The 19,411-nt window shown below is 32.2% G+C and overlaps 1 protein-coding gene across 1 annotated transcript in view; it reads right to left on the reverse strand.

Annotated features, from left to right (window-relative positions):
• Window positions 1–224: 224 nt before the first annotated feature.
• LOC129233562 (vacuolar protein sorting-associated protein 53 homolog) overlaps window positions 225–19,411 on the reverse strand; it is a 57,490-nt gene continuing 38,303 nt past the window's right edge. Inside the window, exons 11-17 of the mRNA XM_054867571.1 lie at window positions 17,462–17,604; window positions 13,871–14,033; window positions 8,733–8,828; window positions 7,033–7,124; window positions 5,128–5,367; window positions 3,509–3,650; window positions 225–311 (exon numbers count right to left, since the gene is read on the reverse strand). Coding sequence (XP_054723546.1) covers window positions 225–311; window positions 3,509–3,650; window positions 5,128–5,367; window positions 7,033–7,124; window positions 8,733–8,828; window positions 13,871–14,033; window positions 17,462–17,604 — 963 coding nt within the window. The remainder of the gene's footprint in view (window positions 312–3,508; window positions 3,651–5,127; window positions 5,368–7,032; window positions 7,125–8,732; window positions 8,829–13,870; window positions 14,034–17,461; window positions 17,605–19,411) is intronic.

The raw sequence follows: 19,411 nt of genomic DNA on the forward strand, positions 1-19,411 counted from the left end.
AAGTACTGATTTTCCTTTATATTTCTAGCAATATTTTTAGGAATGTTGAAATGAACACCTTAACAATAACCAAAGGAAACACTTTTAATATTTTTAATTTGAAAGATATTAAGCATTAATTTTTTTAACTTTTTAACAAAAAAAAAATATATATATAGAACTATTCCATTTCCATTTACACTACTCTCTTTTGTGAAAATAATACATATTTTTTAATAAAAAACTCACTTGTGAAAAATGTCTTGTTCAGAAACCAAATTCACCTGACTTGCAAGAGTAGGGTCGACTTTTTCTTTTAGCTTGCCTTCTAACTATAATGAAAGAATAATTATTAAAGTTTCAACCTAAGAGCTTAAGCATTTAGAAGGCACATAAAACCCGAAATATTTCTGAAACGTATTGAAAATGTATTTCACTTAGCTTCTGCTTATAATTTGGGCAGAACCTTGTTTTAATGCAAAGGATGGGTATGGACTTTTTATACAAGGTTTCAGTTCTCAGATCAAAGGCAAAAAAAAAAAAAAAAAAGTGCATCTGAAAACCACTGAAGCTACAAAGCATGTTCTGATTTTGCTGCAAATGGTCAAATACTATGCATCGTTAAGCAACAACAGGGTATTAATATTCATAAATTAGGGTATATTGATAGAGGAGGTTTCTAAAAACTGTTTGGCTTTTGAATTCAGTATTTATCACATTATTTGAGAGAACTAAGTTTTTTATCTGTTAATACCAACCTTGACTCTCTATACATGAACATAGCGAATTTAAGGATATATCCCCTCCTGAAAATTAAAAAATTTCCACATTTGACCATGGAAAAAGGACTAAAAGTAGCCACATCCCTCTACAAGGTTTTTTTTTTTTTTTTTTTTTGGATATGCCAGACTCCGATATTTCACTCGCATTCAGCTACCTAGAATGGAAAACTGCTTCAATGAATCAGTTCTTAAGCATTTCTAAGGCTGCAGGGAGAATACTTTCTACCAAATTTATCAATTTTTAAATGTTTATTGTTAGCAATTGTATTTCACCACCTTTGAATTAATGGCACTAAGTCTAAGGAAGTTACGCTCAACACTAAATTTATTTTTCTTATTTATGAACATGAAGTCCTTTTTTTGAACCATTCTTCCTCTGAAAAACATTTTAATGTACTACTACTAGAAAAAGGTCCTTAAATGGTTTTCATAATACTGTGAACATCCTGACAAAAGTTGGTTACAGAAAGCCACACCAAGGGCTACTATGATCAGGGTCATCTAAGGGGGGGGGGCAGTTGCCCTGGAAGCACAAACATGACAGGGTGCCTTGTGGTAAGTTTCAACTACATAAATATTTTTCTTTTTGTTACATCTTTTAATGAGGTTTTATATAATGTTAATGCATTAAAAATAATATTAATAGATTCATTTCTTTTCGGCTGAGCTATATTAAGCTCTAAGTGGCCTCATGTGCTGATCTGAAATTTTCTCTCCCTTTCTTTCTCTAAAAACATTGAAGCAAACTTACTTTGAAAGCCAAACTTAATTCTTTAAATAGAGTGCTTCCAATTTTTAAAAATCAAATTTCGTTATAAACTCGTTTTTGTTCCTTTAAGTTTGTGTGTGTGGGGGGGGGGGGGGGCAGAGTACATTTAGTAGCTAATATGTTTCGGGATGGCCCAGACTATGATGGCTACTCTGTATGTCTTAATATGGTGGGAAGAAGTGTATATCGTCGCCTCAGAGCAACAGTAAGATGTCTTAGTGTTATTTTTAGGAATAGATATCTTACTGTTGCTCTGAGGCGATGATGTAGTCCTTCACAAGTTTTTAATGGTTAATATGCTAATTTAAAATAAACTGCAATACATGTAATTCTTTTGTTTGGGGAAAACCTGTTGATGCATTTAATCAGTAGGAAAGTTCTCAACTAAACACAGGGGAAAAGAGCAAAATCTGCCTCTTTTATTTTTAAGAGAATCAAAAAGTTCAATAACAGCTGCACCTAGGTCAAAAAGCTACCGAATTGAAGTCACCTACAAATTATCAATTTTCATGAGTAAAATAATAAGGGGGATTGGATTTCTATAAAACTCAAAATTATTCAAATGGAAATTCACACCTAAATAATGTGAAGAAACCTTTTTGAATTCGCAGCACCCTTTCAGGAATTAGAATTGTTTCACGACACTCCCTATCTTGTCCATCTCTATTACACATTTGGGAAAGCCTTCAGAAAAGTGTTATTTTGCATCACAAACGTTTCAATTTTTTCAACTTTTCACAAGGGATGCAGTTTGGCATTTCTTAGAAAGAAAAGATATGCATTTTTGGTAAACTGCAAAAGCTCCTAAAACATCTTTGTTTACTTAAGAGATATTGAGGGTTCAAATTTTAAATTTGACAAAAAGTCATTATGCAGTTTTTTTCTCAGTTTTCTATCATTTTCATTCATGAATCATTTGACTAATACTTCATTGAATGTATCATCTAAAATTCAAATAAATATACTACAAATGCTAAAGTATTAAACAATTTTAAATACTAATCAACTAATTTTCCAATGAGTTTCAATTAAACTTATGAAATAAAACATATAAAGTGAAAAAAAAAAAAATTTTTTTTTCAAAAAATAATCTAAAATATTAAAAATACAACCTATCATTACCAACAAAACTTTTGTGCTGGGTGATGATGATATTTTAAAATATTTTCACCTGACAAGACAGTAAATATGAATACCTTCATTAAAATTTTATGTATTTTAAACAAATGCTCACTTAATGTCAGCATAAAAAGAACAAAACTGCACGATAATATTAAACGTAACTCGCCTTGAGTAAGGATGGTAATGACAGCAGAGCTTTGTTATCCATTTACTTTGATGTTACTTACAACTGATCAGAAAGCATAGATATTTCTTAACATACAATTTTTATTTTATTAACAAAGTTATGATCGCTACTACTAAAACTGAAAGGAAAGCCTGTAAAAGATTGCTAGATGGTAATGACAAGTTTTAACTATGTAAGAAACATATTAAGGTGTGCAATCAAGCAAACAAACTTTATTTCAAATTAGGATACTTGAAATATTGTAAAAATCTTTTTCAAAGATACTTTCTAGTTTTTTTTTTTTTTTTTTTTGCTGTCTTGGTAGGCCATTAAATTAGAAAATTCTGCCCAGATACAGTTTTTTGTAATGACATTAATCCTCTACATAAATAATAACAATAAAAGAATTTGAAGTAATTTTCTAAGGTTGCTATGAGCCTGGGAGAAGAAATTGCACCTTTCTAGAGAATTGCTCATATATGTTATAGTGAATATCTGGTAAATGTCAGTATTAGTAAGTGAATATCAACATTCACATATCAAAGATATCCATGGAAGACTGAATATTTTTGGTGAATCACCGGTGAAAGTAGCCATTCTCTAGTTTTGATCTTGCACTGTAACATATATATATATATTGCTACACTAAAATTTTTTTAAATTTAATTTTTATAAATGAAAAACTCTCACCTGTAAAGTAGTTTCCAAGCAATAATCAGCAGTAGTCAATATACTGCATACACGAATCTGTTCAGCAGGGCTAAATTTTGTGACTTCACCTTCTTTCAGAAGACTCTGAATTAAATTGGCAGACGATGGAGTATTGCTTCCTCTATTGAAAACATACATAATAAAACAAATGTAGAAACTCAAAAAAAAAAAAAACTTTTTTCAGCATTAAAATGAACTTTAATGCAGTAGATGACTGTTATAACACCCAACTTGGGACCAGAAGTTCCATGTTTTAAAGATTACATTGATCATTTCACAAATTTATAAAATATTATTCAAAATATGTCAATACATCATCTGTGTGCATCAGAATTAAGTTTTAACTATAATGAGTTTTAAAACTCTAACTATGCAATTTAATTAACATTCACAAATAAATATAACAGTGCATATTACTACGTTTGCCCAGGCTTCATGTTTTGTATATTTAATCCCATTTTCAAAGACAATTTGGTGGGGTTTTTTTATGGTGAATTTCATTTTTCATTTCAAAGCTTTGAATTAAGGTGAAAGAAGGAGAACAGTTTCAAAATTTAACTTGCTGAACAATGCTGTTATGTTTGTAATGCAGAATAAAAAAACTACTCTACATATTGTTTACTTCTGAAAGGTTGTATTATTTTAGAGAATTTCAGTTTATACATCAGCAGTTTAAAAGTAGTATACTGTAAATTGAAACAAATAATTCTTTGAAGATTATATTGATGAAGTATTAAACTGTTTCAGAACTAAACTTTTTTTAACCTAACATTAGTAGAATAAAAAAACAGCTGCTTAGGATAGCAAGAAGCAGGAACAAAACGGGAAACTTCTCCGAACTTGCAAAGAACAGTAACAAAGGTCACCAATAGATTACCGTTGTTGTTGAATACTATCCATTTTCTCAGGTTACACCTTAACATTGATGAGTAAGTAGCATTTTATTCTCTTAGTGAAGGAAATTCCTTCAAGTATATTTCCCAGAACAAAGACAAAATGAAATAGTGGAGAAAAATCAAGGAATTCACTCATACCCAAACACTAAGTTTTGGTGACTTTTTACATTAGCGAACATAGGCGGCTCATACGGGGGGGGGGGGGGGACTACTGCCCCCTTATTTTCAAATGTAAAGGTACCTTGCTTCCTCACTTTTCAGAGTAAAAAAAAACGATCGATTGAAAATGTTTTTTATAGGATGAATTGATTCATTTCACGAAAGTAAAAACTAAAAATTCCAAATAAATGAACTTTTCTCCCTTTATTTCAGGAAAATGGAACTTTGAATTGGAAGGGGAATGTTTACGATGACATCCGTCCCAATTTTTGAGGCCACATTCCATTTTTTGGAGGTCATAGAATCAGCAATATTAAAAGCCTCTAATCTAACTCTATTTTACAAAAAAAAAAAAAAAAAAACAGCTTCAGAGACAACCACCTCCTATCCCCACATTCTTTTGACCCATTTTTTTGATGCATCAGCCGCCTATGTTAGCGAATAATCAAACATCAAATGTAAAAAGATTGCTACATTATGATGACATTTTTAAGGGTAAAATGACTCTATTACCTACATCTAAAACCTTACTAAATGACATACTTCGGTAAACTGTTTTGGAGAACTTTGTGAGCATATTCTCGTAGGTATTTCTGAAAGACTATGGTTAGCTGGAGAAGGGGTTGCCCAACACTTAACTGGGAACACTGAACAAGGCACTTTTTATAGAAAACAAAGAGGTCCGCACAAGATGGTAAGACACTTGCTTGGTCGACTTCAGGACGAGGTAGTTCAGACTTTTGAGAATCTTCTATGAAGCCATTCATCAATTGAGCTAGATTTCTGAAAAATGATTTGTTGAAACACTTATTTTAAAGGCATTAATATTATGAACATTACATTAACATCAATATATCAGGGAATATCAAACTAACATATTGTTTACCAACAAAATTAAAATTAGTTTGATTCTGTTTTACAGTTTTTTGATAAAGGCTCCTAAAAGTTCATTATAAATTACGATATTACTTTGCATGACCTATCATGTACGAAATAAGCAAAGTCGGCCAGCATGCCGGAAAATCCAAATTTTTCGGCATGCAAATTAAATTTTTTTTTTTTTTTTTTTGCAAAAAAAAAAAAAAAATGTAAATTGGAAAAATTTATTTGGTCAAAATTATAAAAATTCAAAGTTAAACAATAAGCAAAATAAAATTAATACAATAGTTATTAATGTAGGACATTCAGTATAGATTTAGTTATATTCCAATAAAAGAATTGCTTCAGAAACCATCATAGCAATTGTGTTTCATTTTTAATTTTAGCTATAAATTAGCTTAAGCTCCAATTAGAAAAGTAAACTTGTTTTTTTATTCATTGAATAGCTGTATTAAATTTTTATGTCATTGTAAAATATTTTAATTTTAGAATTATAAATGGTTGTGTTGTTTTATTAATTTTTTAAAAAATTATTCTAAATCAATTAGATTTTTTTTACAAGAATTATTAGAATAACATTTTTAATAAATATTTTTACAAAATTAACTTATTTAATAATAAAATACAATAATATATAGAACTCACATAACTTCATATCACACAAGGGTTATTGAAACCTTGGTGAATCTCGAATTCTGCGGAATACCCCCACTGATGTGGGGTAATATGATAATTTGATACTACAAAATGAAAATACCTTACATATTCATTGATATTTTTCAAACATAAATATCCTGGAATTCAAATGGCCTGGCTTAGTAATTCATGAAGAAATAGTTTTAAATGTGTATATCACATTTTGGTGGTGATTAATTGTTTTGTAACTCTTCTTAAGGCAGGGAAAGAAAAAAAAAATTTGAATTTTGACATCTAGAATTCAAATTATGTTTTTCGCAATCACGAGTGTGTGTGTGTATGTAGGCATCTGTGTTTGTGTCCAGGCATGAGTGTATGGGTATGTGTGTTGTGTGTATGTGTGTTTGTGGGGGGGGGTATCTGTGGGGGGGTTTATGTGCTTGTGTATCTGTATGTGTGTGTAGGTGTATGTACGTATATATGTGTGTAGGTGTGTGTATGTACGCGTTTGTGTGTAGGATATGGAAGCAACCTCGAGACGGCTTTGGCTAGAGGAGCACCATCGTGAGGAGCCGGTCGACGGTGATGCTGCAGAGGGTGCTGGCGGAAAAATAAAATCATAGGAATGCTAAAAACAGTCAAATGAAAGCAATAAGCAATCGTGATTGCTCAAAAAAAAGAAAAAAAAAAAAAAACAGACAAAACACACCTGAACTTGTTTATGATGCAAAATGATTTTATATTCTGCAGAATTGGAGAAAATTGTTTGTTCCTAAGATCTAAACACTGATAGAAAAATCAACTGAAAAACAATTTAACATGCAGTACAATTGAGGACGGTATAATCAGAGTAATTTTGTTTAAAAAAAATGATATAATAAGAAAGGCAACAGCACAAAACATTAGAAACATTACAATATCTTAGAAACTTACCGATCTTGATATTCAACATAAATTGTTAGATGAGGTTCGAAACAACGAGATATGATGCCTTGGAATGGATTAGTAATTTTCATGATGGATGACTAAATGGACAAGTCAAAGTGTTAAAGTAGCTTAATGTTTCAAATAATATTTATTTTTTGCAGTTCAAATACATTTATAATTATCAGAAGCTTTCTGATACAAATAATAAAAACTCATTCCAAATTTTTGATCATTCATTATGAGTGAATCAGGGCCGTAATCAGACTTTTGTTTTGTGGAGGGTTTTACCAACACAACTCTTGGGAAATCCACATGATCAAAAAAATTCAGTTTTATTCGTTTATTCTATTGGTTTTTGCTACATTAAATTGTTTAAATTGGAGGATGCTAATTTAAGGACATTGATATAAGCAAATATAAAAGTTCTATTAAATGAAAAAGTAAAAAAAAATGATGTGTCCATTATGTTACACATAAACAATGTAAAATGTAGAGTTTTGCGCTTTCAAATGTAAAGCCTTTTGGTGTGTTTGTAGCAGTATTTGAAATCTAAAGAAAAATGCTGTGTTGTTTTATAAAAATGACATTCACAATAATTTCATTTTTAAAGAAAATTTTTAAAAATAAATAAATTACGAAAAAATAAAACAGCAGTAATAAATAACGTTTTACAGCATTTCTTATTAACTTATTTATTTTTCAGCAGTAATAAGTTTTTCAGAAAAAAATTATAATAAAAAACATGTTTTGGAATGATTTTGAAAATTTTCAGAGGAGGTTTAAACTCTAAAAACCCACCCTTTAAATACGCCATGAAGTGAATACATAATTCAGGTGAATCAATGGTGTCTTACTAAAAGAATGCAGATGAAAATATCTGCACACACACACACACACTCAGTTATTAAAGACTTGTTAAGACTCCCCCCCCCCTTTCCAACAGATTTGCCTCTGCATAACAATGTGAATTTTCTAGTATCTGCAATTGAGAATTTCTTTATGTGGTTATTTTTTTAAACCTCAGAGATGTAATAACTGGATTATCACAAATGTGCTGTAGGCAGGGACGTGCACAGAAATTTTGGGCTCCGTCACAAATGACTTTTCCAGTCCCCCTCCATATTGTTTATCCCTATATTTCCTGCCTAGTTTTAAAAACATTGGGCCCCCTTCAGGCTAGAGCCCGGGCCAACAGGTGTCTCTTCTCCCCCTCTGTGCACGCCCCTGGCTGTAGGGCATCATATACCACAAAACTGAAAACTGGAGGAAAAGGAAGGTATCCTATGACCTGGTGGCAATATTTTTACCTTATAAAAACCCAAGTTTATCAGGGTGCTTGTGCCCTTAGGACCAAGATTGAATAGAATTCAGCAACAGCCTTGAATAAAAGGAAATTTATAATGAAGGGTTTAATAAAATGCTTTTATGCACATTGACCTTTTGAAAGAAAAGTTTGGGTGGAAATACATTGCAGTGAAAATTGATTACTTTATAGGCTTTGTCATAAGAACTAAGGAGTTTATTTTTTTAAACCTTTTTTTCGTTATACATTTACAGAAAATATAAACTTTAAAACAAGTGTTCAGATCTGCACAAATGATTCATTTGACAAAACTTAATTTTAGACATATAAACCGATAACACCTTCCCATTTCCGTAACTAAATTCAAGATTTCATGCAACTAACGGACTAAAGATGTACTTACCTTTTCAGCAGAAGTGCTCTCTGGCGAACCTTCCTCTTTTTTGATATCTTCCTTAAATGGATTTGTCTCATCAGGTTCTTCAAATGGATTAGAAGTCTGAAAAATAATAATGAAAAGGAATCAGTTATGAAAATATCTCGTTAATCTGAAAAATCACCATATTAACTTTTCCAATTTTATACTGCTAATAAACACCAAGGACATTTTCACAAGATTATGAATTGGCATGAATGTAAGGGTTAGATCATCCAGGATATATTCGAAATTGTTAACTTTCTGACCCCTAATGGAGGAGAGATAAATCTTTGAAATAGAAATTGACCATCACTAGTCTGAAAGCTATTTTGATTTCACCACCCAAACCAAGACTAATAACTCCAAAAGCTGAAACACGTGAATGAAAGTATTTGGCAAATGAACAACACAAAATGTAATCAAATACCAGGGCAGTTATGAAATCGCCAATCGTGTGCCTTATCCATCTCAAAATATGATATGAGATTAATTTATCTAGTTGTCTGAAAGTATGATGGACATTGGACATTTGTCAAACCAATGAATTAGAATTTTTGTACAGCTGTGAAGTGGAACAAAAATGACTTAAGAAAGCGATTTAACTTCATAAGGACCTAACTGTTCCTACAACTTCAATCTTTCTTGCATTTGTCCTTTTGTCCATGTCAGTAGTTGGCCTTAACTGACAAAATCCAACCATTAACCTTTTTCACTCGATTTTTCGTTACTTTCAACTAATTATATGCTTGAACTCAGTCATTGAACTCTTATTCTTTATGTTGCTTACAAATGGATGTCAAAATACTTCAGTGCACAAAAAATAAGCAGTAAGATTTGTGAGATTTCTGATGTACCAGTTAAAACAAGTTAATCTGTTGGGATAGTTACATTGGGATCCTGCCAATCAAGGGTTAAGAGTTACAATCTAAACTACTTGGCAGTAGTGAATTTTGATTGACTGCAAATCCATTTTTTCCCCTCTACAATGGACCAAAGAAACAAACTGCATTTCAATATGTAATCTGCATTTAACTAGTAAGTAGTTGTCCACTAAACACACAAAAATTAAAATCTCTGCAAAATAAAAACACATTGGAATTCCTAAGAATAAAAAGAATTTAAGTTCAAATGAAAAAAAGACGTAATTTTACAAGACATCAATCAATCAGGTTGATTTAAGATTGTGTGCTTTAGAAATGAGCTAGCTCCCTAGACCGCCAATAAAGAGTACATAAATCACTTCTCTTGAGGTTTATGACTCCAATCCTGGACAGACAAGCAAGTTGAATTTATTATCTTTGTCAGTATGATTTCCATGAGAAAAAAAAAAGAAAAAGATTCAGTGAACAAACTTTGGCAAATATATTAATAATAGCCACCACATGCAGTGGCGGATTGGATGAAAAAATCGGCCCTGGCATTAGGAGACAGCCCCATAGCTTTTATAGATATTAAATTTGACCTAATGACTGGAATATCACTTAAATTTGAGGAAATTATTCTTAACAACTAAATATGTTTAATTTAAACGAAAGTTAACAAATAGGAACACTTCTGCTCTTTAATGGTGAACAAATTGATGCAGTATAAGCTGAACCTTATTTTGGGGGAATATTTTGATTGTAATTGTCCATTTAAGTACTTTTATAATGCCCGAAACTTGGTTGAATATGGCCGTAATGCTTGACTAGTATGTCCTTTTCTGCAGTCACAACAAACAACTTAATTTCCCTGTTTTCTGAAACTGATCTAGCGATGTTCATAGATGAAAGACTTGGGCCGTCTTAGAACGTGATGAGTCCCTCGACACAAACATACATTATTGGGCCTTATCATAAACATTCCTTTTTTTATACTGCCATACCCTGACGACCCCCAGACTCGATACGATGTCAATAACCTGGTGGGAGGGGTCAGGTACAAGTTTGGCAACCCTTAAATTTTTTTTTCAAACGCATATATCAATACAAAAAGAGAGAGTCAACTTAGGTTTCTGGCTTCTGGGAGTCATTAAAGTATTAGCAGTATAAGCTTAATGGAAAGATTAACATTGAGTCTGAAATAGGGGGTCCAGGGGGCATCTCCCCTGGAAAATTTTTGAAATTGTAGTCTTAAAAACTCAATTTTAGACAATATTTGGTGATATTAGGAGAGCGTAGGTTCAGGGTTTCTCCTGCTGCAATTTTTCGGAAGTGAAAATTAAAAAACCAAATTTTAAATTATCTTCGAGTATATGCTATGAAGAGCGGTTCCGGGGGTTCTTCTCTGAAACTTTTAAAATATATTAGCTCTGAAAACGCAATTTTAGAAGATCTTTGGTGATTTTAAGTTGAGATAAATTCTGAGGCCATCCATCACAAAATTTTCAAATTGAAGTCTTAAAACCCTTTTTTGGTAAAGACTAGGGCACCGGCAGTTACTTGAAAGTTAAGTTCCGAAAACGAAATTTTTGCTGACCTTCAGTGATGTAAGGAAAAGGAGTTTTCAGGAGGCTCACCCCGGAAAATTTTCGAAACTGAAGCACTAAAAACGAGATTTAAAACGTTCTTCATTGATGATGCCGAGAGAGGAGGGGATGGAGCACTTTTCCAGAAAATTTTTGATACTGTTAATTTAAAAACACAGTTTTAGACCATCTTTGAGAATGTTAAAAAAATGGTAGAGGTTCCAGTGCTTTCCTCCAGCAAATTTTCGAAATTGAAATGTTATGGCGGGAGTGGATTCGGCTGTTCTCTTATGAAGTTATTCAAAATTGAAGCTCAAAATTTTAAATTTTACACGATCTTCGATGATATTAGGAGGGGGGGGGGGGAGGTTCTTGGGACCACCAGAATTCTTTTGACATTGGTTTTTATCAACTTCTTTTCTTTTTTAACTGAGAGCCCGAAACCGTGAGTTTGTACAGCGAACAGAATACTTTGTTTCGTCAAAAAATGTTTGAATCTCACATTTCGGCAGCCTTTGGTTTGGTAATGTTTGTAGGGTCTTTCATGCTCCTCAATGGTATTTTGAAACTGCATTTTGTTAAGTAATTTTATGGAAAAAAAATATTTTGTCACTTTTATTCCAATTGTTATAAACAGAGTCGCCAAGAGCAAAAGGGGAAACAAATGACATAGGTCAATTTTTTTCACATTCCCCCTTTTACACCTTTCACCATTAGGATATTTTACCATCTGCACGAGTCCAATTCCGAGCCAGGCCCCTATTCTCAAACTAAGCTGACATGACTTCACGTCGGCCCTTGTTGTAAGATGCACTTTAGAGCAATTGTGAATTGTCATTTATAAATAAAAGCGTCAAAGAAACAAAAAGTATTTTAACTTTTTACGACCACTAAGGTTTCCCTGTTTTTTTTTTTAATTTATTCATTTATTTTTTATTACACCACTAAAAATGTATTGACAACCGCCAAGGCCTGACAAACTAAAAGTGAAGCTCTAGGGTGACATTAATTTGGAAGCCCCCTGAAGACTATGCAGTGTTTGATTTACATTTTTAAAGCACGAATGCACTTTTGGAGGCCTCTTTGTCTAATCACACAACTATGTATAAATCACTTATGTGCATTTATGAAACTCCTTTGGGCCCCCTCATAATTGTGACCAAGGAAATTCGTTACTGGCAGAATGATTAAAAATTCCCCTTTAAAGAAGTTTTTTCCAAGTCATAACTAATTTTTTTTTTAAATACATGTATTTTTCATATCATTCAAATGCTATGCATACTTCTTTGAAAAATTTGGGGCGCCTTTGGAACATGGGGTCCCAGGGCTAAGCCTACTCAGCTTATGTAGTAATCAGGCACTGGGCAGCCCCATTTCAGAAATTTCCTCTCCACCCCCTCCTGGTGACGGCCCTGCCTCTCTCCACTCGCAAGTTTAAGCCCATGCGTAAAGAGGAGCTGTGGATGTGTTTTGCATTATTCTAAACACATGCGCGCAAAATTTACATTTTGCTGCTAGTACAGGCCCGAAATACTTTGCTGTTAGTTGATCGGCCCGAAGCATGACCAGCCCACCGGGCAAATGCCCGGTTGTCCGCCGGCTGTATCCGCTACTGACCACATGCTAGATTAGCTGCCTTCATTGATGTACTTTTGGGGGGGGGGGGGGGGTTCTTCTCCTTCTTGCCACTTGGTGTACTTCGGGAGCTTCGCCACTTTTGCTGCCTTTGATGTTACATTAATTAATGAGCAGACCATTGATATTCACTGCAGCACATCAATATAACCATTCCAAGTTCCACTTTGACTTACACTGTGTAACTTAACCATTAAATCAAACTACTCTAAGATCCACTTTTCTCCCACTACCGATACACTTCTGCTTTAAGTAGAGAGAGAAATTATAAACAACTTGCCAGTTGGAAATGAAGAATCGCTGAGGAAAAAAAAATAATGCAAATGAAAAGCCCTTCAGAATTGACTTTTAAACTAATATTTCTGCTAATTAAAGATGTAGAATAATATAACCTGGCCGAACATGTTGCCTGAAAAATTACAAAAAATTACTTGTTTAGAGCGTCAAGTCTCTAGCATTCAGAAGTTACAGTGACATAAATAGATATACATAGATACTCTCTCGTCTTAATATATCAGACGAAACACTATTCCAATGCAATAAATAAAAGACAATAACATGAAAGTGCACTGATTTTAAACTTAGTAATATATGTAGTTGCATGAAAGTGCAGCAACATTGAAATCTACCCTTGCACTTCTATTCATATTTTAAAAAGAAAGAAAGAAACCTTCATAGCAAAATAAAAATGAAATTAACCATAACCTAAAAACATCAAAGGATATATAGTGAGTGCACATCAAAGGTTTAAAATTCATAAATGATTATTTTTACACAGATTACTGCAGTAAAATAGATCCATTTTGTTAAGGCATTAATTTGAAATAAAAAATTTTTTAAAGGTATTTTTGTCATTGCTCTTATCCCTCATGCTGAAGAGAGTTCTTTATAATTTTTTAGTACTGTAAATTTGTCTCAGTTAGATTTCTTTAATTGTATAGTTATAAAAGTCTTCCTTTTTTTTAAATAGGTTATTTTGCACCAGTGAATAAATAAAAATAAATTATCTTAAAAATTCAAAAGGAAAAGAAGGTCTTTTTACCTCACTATTTGTTGCTTGGTTAATTGCAGATGCATCTAAAGTTATTCCAGAGAAACGACGAGACAAAAGTGATTCAAAGTTTGTTGTTTTCTCAATAGCAAACAGCAACAATTGAACATTTAATTCAGATTTTCTAGAGACCATAATTTTCCCGAGTTCTTTCCTAGAAAAATCATTTGTACACTTATTTTCGATAATGAACAATATACAGTGAAACCTGTGTATAACAATACTGTCTAAAACAATAAACCTGTCTATAACGATATCTCCCTTGGTTCCAGCAAAATGTCAGCATAATCATATTTTTTAGGTCCCAACAGTATTGTTCTAGACAGGTTTTACTGTAATAATTTTGTACAGCGAAGCAATTTAATTTGAGAAGGTCATTTATAGCTCAAGCCAAAAAACAAGCATGTCCAAACAACGTACACATACAATAATTACTTTAATTCATAACCTTTTATTTCTGGATCCTATCAATTAAAAAAAAAAGAAAAAAAAATGCTGTTAATGTGTTTTTTTTTTTTTTTAAATTTATGAATCATCTCTCCTGCATGAACTATCATTGTCTGTATATGTATGCTTTTCTTTAGTCACACCTTCAGTTCTTAAAATGTATACCATATATTTATTTAAAACACTAGAAAGTTACTTAACAAAACTTTTGGTAGGTGTTCAGATAAAAAAAGAGACTATTTAATAACATTCAAGTTGCACGAAATTTCAACAATGTAATAGAATACCTTCAAAATTTATTCCAAAGCAAAAAATAGGAGACAGATATTTTTAAAATATCATTTTAGCAGAATATTTATTTTAAATCACACAAAGACCAAAATTTTGACTGCAGTTGTGTAAAAAAGCCATTGTGCAGTAGGGTAGTCATTCAATAAAAGTATGTGACTAGGTATCTTTCCACAATAAACCTTTTGATCACCAATGGTTTGCGTATTATGTTGAAAATACACTATATTCTGTTAATGGAAAGGATAGACCGAAAGCAAACAAATAGGATGCCAGAAGGCCACTTTTGAGAATTTTCTGAAATTAAAAAAAAAAAAAAGCAATACTTTTTGCATTTACCGTCTGCTTGGCACGAATTTGTTCACGTCTGAGCCAAACATATGATTGATGGCACTAAATGATGCATCCCATAAATCCCATTGTTTATATCTAGTCTCTCTTTTTGGTGAACATCATCTAGATTGCTTAGGAGGACTGGTTGCTGGCAAAGAATAGTTTAGTTGAGTTTACAGGCATGCTGATTGACTTTAAAACGCTTGATTAGTTTTGCCAAAGAATATTTGAATTTTAAGCAAGTTAATTTTTAGGAGAAAAAAGCTACAAATATATTGAAACCCTAATTATAAGAGTTTCTGTTTTAATCAGGCTATAAATTTTTCTAGAATTTTTTCTTTCTTTCTTTCTTTTTTTTTTGGTATTTTCCACTTTTAAAGCTACTGAGGAAAACAACTGAACAAGTCTCATAAACACTTAAGAAAAAAAAGTCCTCAGAAGCATAACTAGAGGTTGGCAGGAGTGGCTCTTGCCAGGGTCGTAGCAGCCAGAAGGGCGGCATTTTGACTGATTTCCAAAAATTTTTTTAAAAATTAAGAGATTTTTTTTTTTTTTTTTTTAATTACAGAATTTGAAAAATGTAAAAAATGTGTTTAAAATTTTTTTAAAAAAAATTGCAATAAAAAGAGCAAGAGGGGATATATATATTTAAAGGTGAAAAAAACCTGTAGTCAATGAGTAAGGCATTGGTTTTTGAACCACTGATATAATATTATACAAAACTTTTCTTTTGGACAAAGAAGTTTTTTTTCCTCTCAAAAATAAGACAAAATAATGAAAAATTGATAAGACTTCCCTGGGCAGCACAAATTGCGACCCACCCAACAGCCAGTAGCGTACCAAGGGGTTGGCAGGAGGTCTCGCCAGGGGTGCTACAGCCAGGGAGTGGTATTTCGACAGATAAAAATGCTTTTATAAATAAATTTTTTAAAAAATAATAATAAAATTTGCAAGAAAAAGAGCTAGAGGAACAAAGTGAATCCTTAATTCTCAAAAAAAAGGGAGGGGGGGATTTTACCCGTGGCATGAAATTCTATTTAGATTCATTGAGTTAGCTAAAGTTTTTAGCTAAGCACACAATTTGTATACCAGGGAGCGGTTAGTGGAGGGCTTACTATGCCGGACGATTCCAATTTTTCGGGAAGGGGGCAACATTTTGTCGTGTTATAGCTTAAAGTGTATAATTTTTCTTAGGCTACGTATTTACCCTCATTATAATAAATAATCTAAGCATAAAAAGCCTTATTTGAACAAAATATTGGGAGGCCTGAATTAGCGAATATATAGTGCTTTTATTTTGCCTGCATGTAAATGGTTTTTTTTAAACTCAATTTCAGATTAGCAATGCTTTTTGCATTTGCTTTGCTTTCCTAATTATAATAGAATTTTTTAAACACTTTGATTTTTATTTGAAAAAAAAAACTTAATTTTTCTTTCTTTCTTTCTTTTAGTAAATGTGTAAATTATGCTTATTATACATTCTCCTATTGGTTTGAAACAAGTTCTATTAAAAGTTAAAGCTATTTTGAAAAAAAAAAAAAGTACATTGCTATAAACGGAACTGAAAAATGTTTCTTCTCATTTGGTTCAAGAATGTACATTGTTTATATTTATTAATGAACTGCAAATATTATTGGTTTTATTGAATTTATGTGAAATGGTGGGGGGGGGGGGGAGAACTAAAATTTTTGAGAAGGTGAAAATTCTCAATTCACTGAATGAAATCCCAATTTTACGGAATGATAAAATATTTGAGCATGTACTCATATACATACATTTCATGTACTGAGAAGGAACATTGGGCATCATTAAAAACTATTTTAAAAAAAAAGGAAAGAAAATTAGAATATTTAAGTTGCAATACTGTATCCTAATTTTTCCAGCCAATTAGTCAATGCCCACCCCCAAATTGGTGGGGGAGGTCATGGTGACCTCCAGTGACTTCCCATCGAGGCGACCTGGGGGGGGGGGGGTAATTTCTTAAGTTCGCCAGACCCTGTAGATACGCTACTGACTGCACTGTTCCTTTAACTTTTCATTGTATGACCCAACTGTCTAGCTCTTCTTTCTTTTGAAAGAAAGCAGTGATGCAGAGTTCAGAATTTAGTGAATCTCTCATTTTTAGAATCCAGCATTTTGTGAACTTTGCAAAACCGACTGTTTGCAAGTTGTCTGTTTAAAGACTTTCGGAAAGTGGAAGTCCATAAACAAACCCCACAACCTTTAAAAAGAATTAATCCTAACATACTTTTATGAACAATAAGCAAATTATAACTAAATAGTTTGTTTAATATGATCCCGACCAACATTGTAACATAGCAATGCAAATTTTAAACAGAATGATTTAAAGTATAGAAACAATAAATTAACCTTTTCTCTATGGCACTAATACAAAAGTTGCACAGTGAAAAATAATGTTTTAACAACTTTGTCAAATCTTTTTTTTTTTTTTTTTATTCAAGGAAAATTGTAAGAGGTTAAAAGTCATGTTATAAGAACACTAAAATCAAATACCTTGTAATATGACAAAATTCTACAGCTATGAGTTCACTAACTTCCCAATCAGGAGGAAACATGCGACCAAATTTTTCTTCAAATTCAATTAGATGCTTTTTTAACCATGAATACCTTTTATCAATTTTATCTAACCATGCAATCTAGAAAACAAATAGAAGTGTTGCATAATGAAATTCTAACATTTAGTAATTATTTTTGAAAATACATTTTTGAAATTTCTTCTTTCATTGCTTATGAAATAATTTACCACGTTTATGCCCATTAGGAACCCCATTTCTGACAGATTTTGTGCTTTTTATTGATACCCAAGCATTTTAAGAAATTTTTCGTAGGTTCATTTCAGGGGGGGGATTCTTTAGCATGACCCCCCCCCCCATAAAATGGTAGTCTGTATCCTCTCCTGTGAACAGGTTATAGCACTTACCAATACAGATGATTTTCAACAAAGAATGCAGTTGCATATTATGAAACGTTTTTTCCACAAACGAGGAGCTGTGATGCAAAAGCAAGGATATCCACAAAAATACTGTTATGATTTCGATGAAACATCAAACCTTCTTTGAATGACAACACAGTTCTTGAGAAAAGCACAGGAGATTTATTTACAGCTTTGTACAGGAAATGTAGTTACAACTGCTAAATCAATCATCAGCAATTAAGCAAATATCAATTTAACACCATAAACTCAACAAAGGCACATGTATTTACATCCAAATAACGCAAGAACACAGCGCAAATGCCTCACAATAAACAGAGCAACGGCTCAGACGAATCTCAGACAGTTAAAAAGCATAACTGACTCTCCTCTCATTCACAAGAAGCCCGGAGTTTTATAACAGCAAAGAAATTTCAAGAAAATCATACAACAATCTACCACTTTCTAATTTTTTTTTTTTTTTTTAAATTCCATTCACAAATCCTTTATCATGCTGAAATGGGGGCCCGTATACTTCCGTCGAATGTACATTACCAGAAACTATTTACAGGTTACTTACTAAGATAATTTTAGATGAAAAATAATGGAATAAACGCCAAATTTAGCCAGATTACAACAAATTAATCACAAAAATAATTACTATTTACAGAATTTTTAACAATACAAAGTTGAGGTAATGAATGATTTTTATTTGTCAGTTTCACTCTCATGCAGTAGTGTGGCTAGAGCACACTAATAATCTTGACACTGAGCTGAAACCACATGGATTCAATGTTAACTATAGCATTTTCAACAGTAACGGAAAAGTAATTCCAGTGTAAAAATATTTTTAAGCACCTTACTCAATTGAAAGCAACACAGGTTAAGTAGTATAGCTAAAAAGTTGATTACAAATCAAAGTCTAAAGAATCGTGATGGTGATTGAACTAGTAGAATATCTGTAGGGAAAAAAGAAGTTAAATGGAAGAGAAAGTCATTTAATCACAAAAAAGTTGAAGAGAAGTTATTTGCATTCTGATTTTAATATTACAAAACTTTTCAATGAATACAACAACTCTATTGATGTAATGTTGCAAGTAAAAAAGTCTATGTTTTGTAGAGTATTTTGCGAGTTTAACATCACCTTTAACTCACCAGCTAGTGATATTTTCAGCTATTGCAACAGCTTTTATAGGAAATTGAAACTACCGGACTGTGTATCAGTTTGTTAACTTTTTTTTTTGGGGGGGGGGGGGGTAAATAAATTGAGAAAACAAATTATCTAGGCAGAAGAGAACATATCCCAACCTAGTTCAATCCTACACATCCACTTTGTTCGAACAAAAAACAACACATCCCCAATATTTAACATTTAATAATTAGCATATTTCTATCAAAACATAGTGTAAAATAATAACATTAAGTACAAACTGAACAATATTTACAACATTTTGTTGGTGTAAAGTCCAACATTAAATAAATAATAGTATTTGGATTTTTCCAGATTTTTCTTTAAAGTGGACCTGCATGGC

Source organism: Uloborus diversus, unplaced genomic scaffold, assembly GCF_026930045.1.
Source record: "Uloborus diversus isolate 005 unplaced genomic scaffold, Udiv.v.3.1 scaffold_529, whole genome shotgun sequence".
Classification (NCBI taxonomy): Eukaryota; Metazoa; Arthropoda; class Arachnida; order Araneae; family Uloboridae; genus Uloborus; species Uloborus diversus.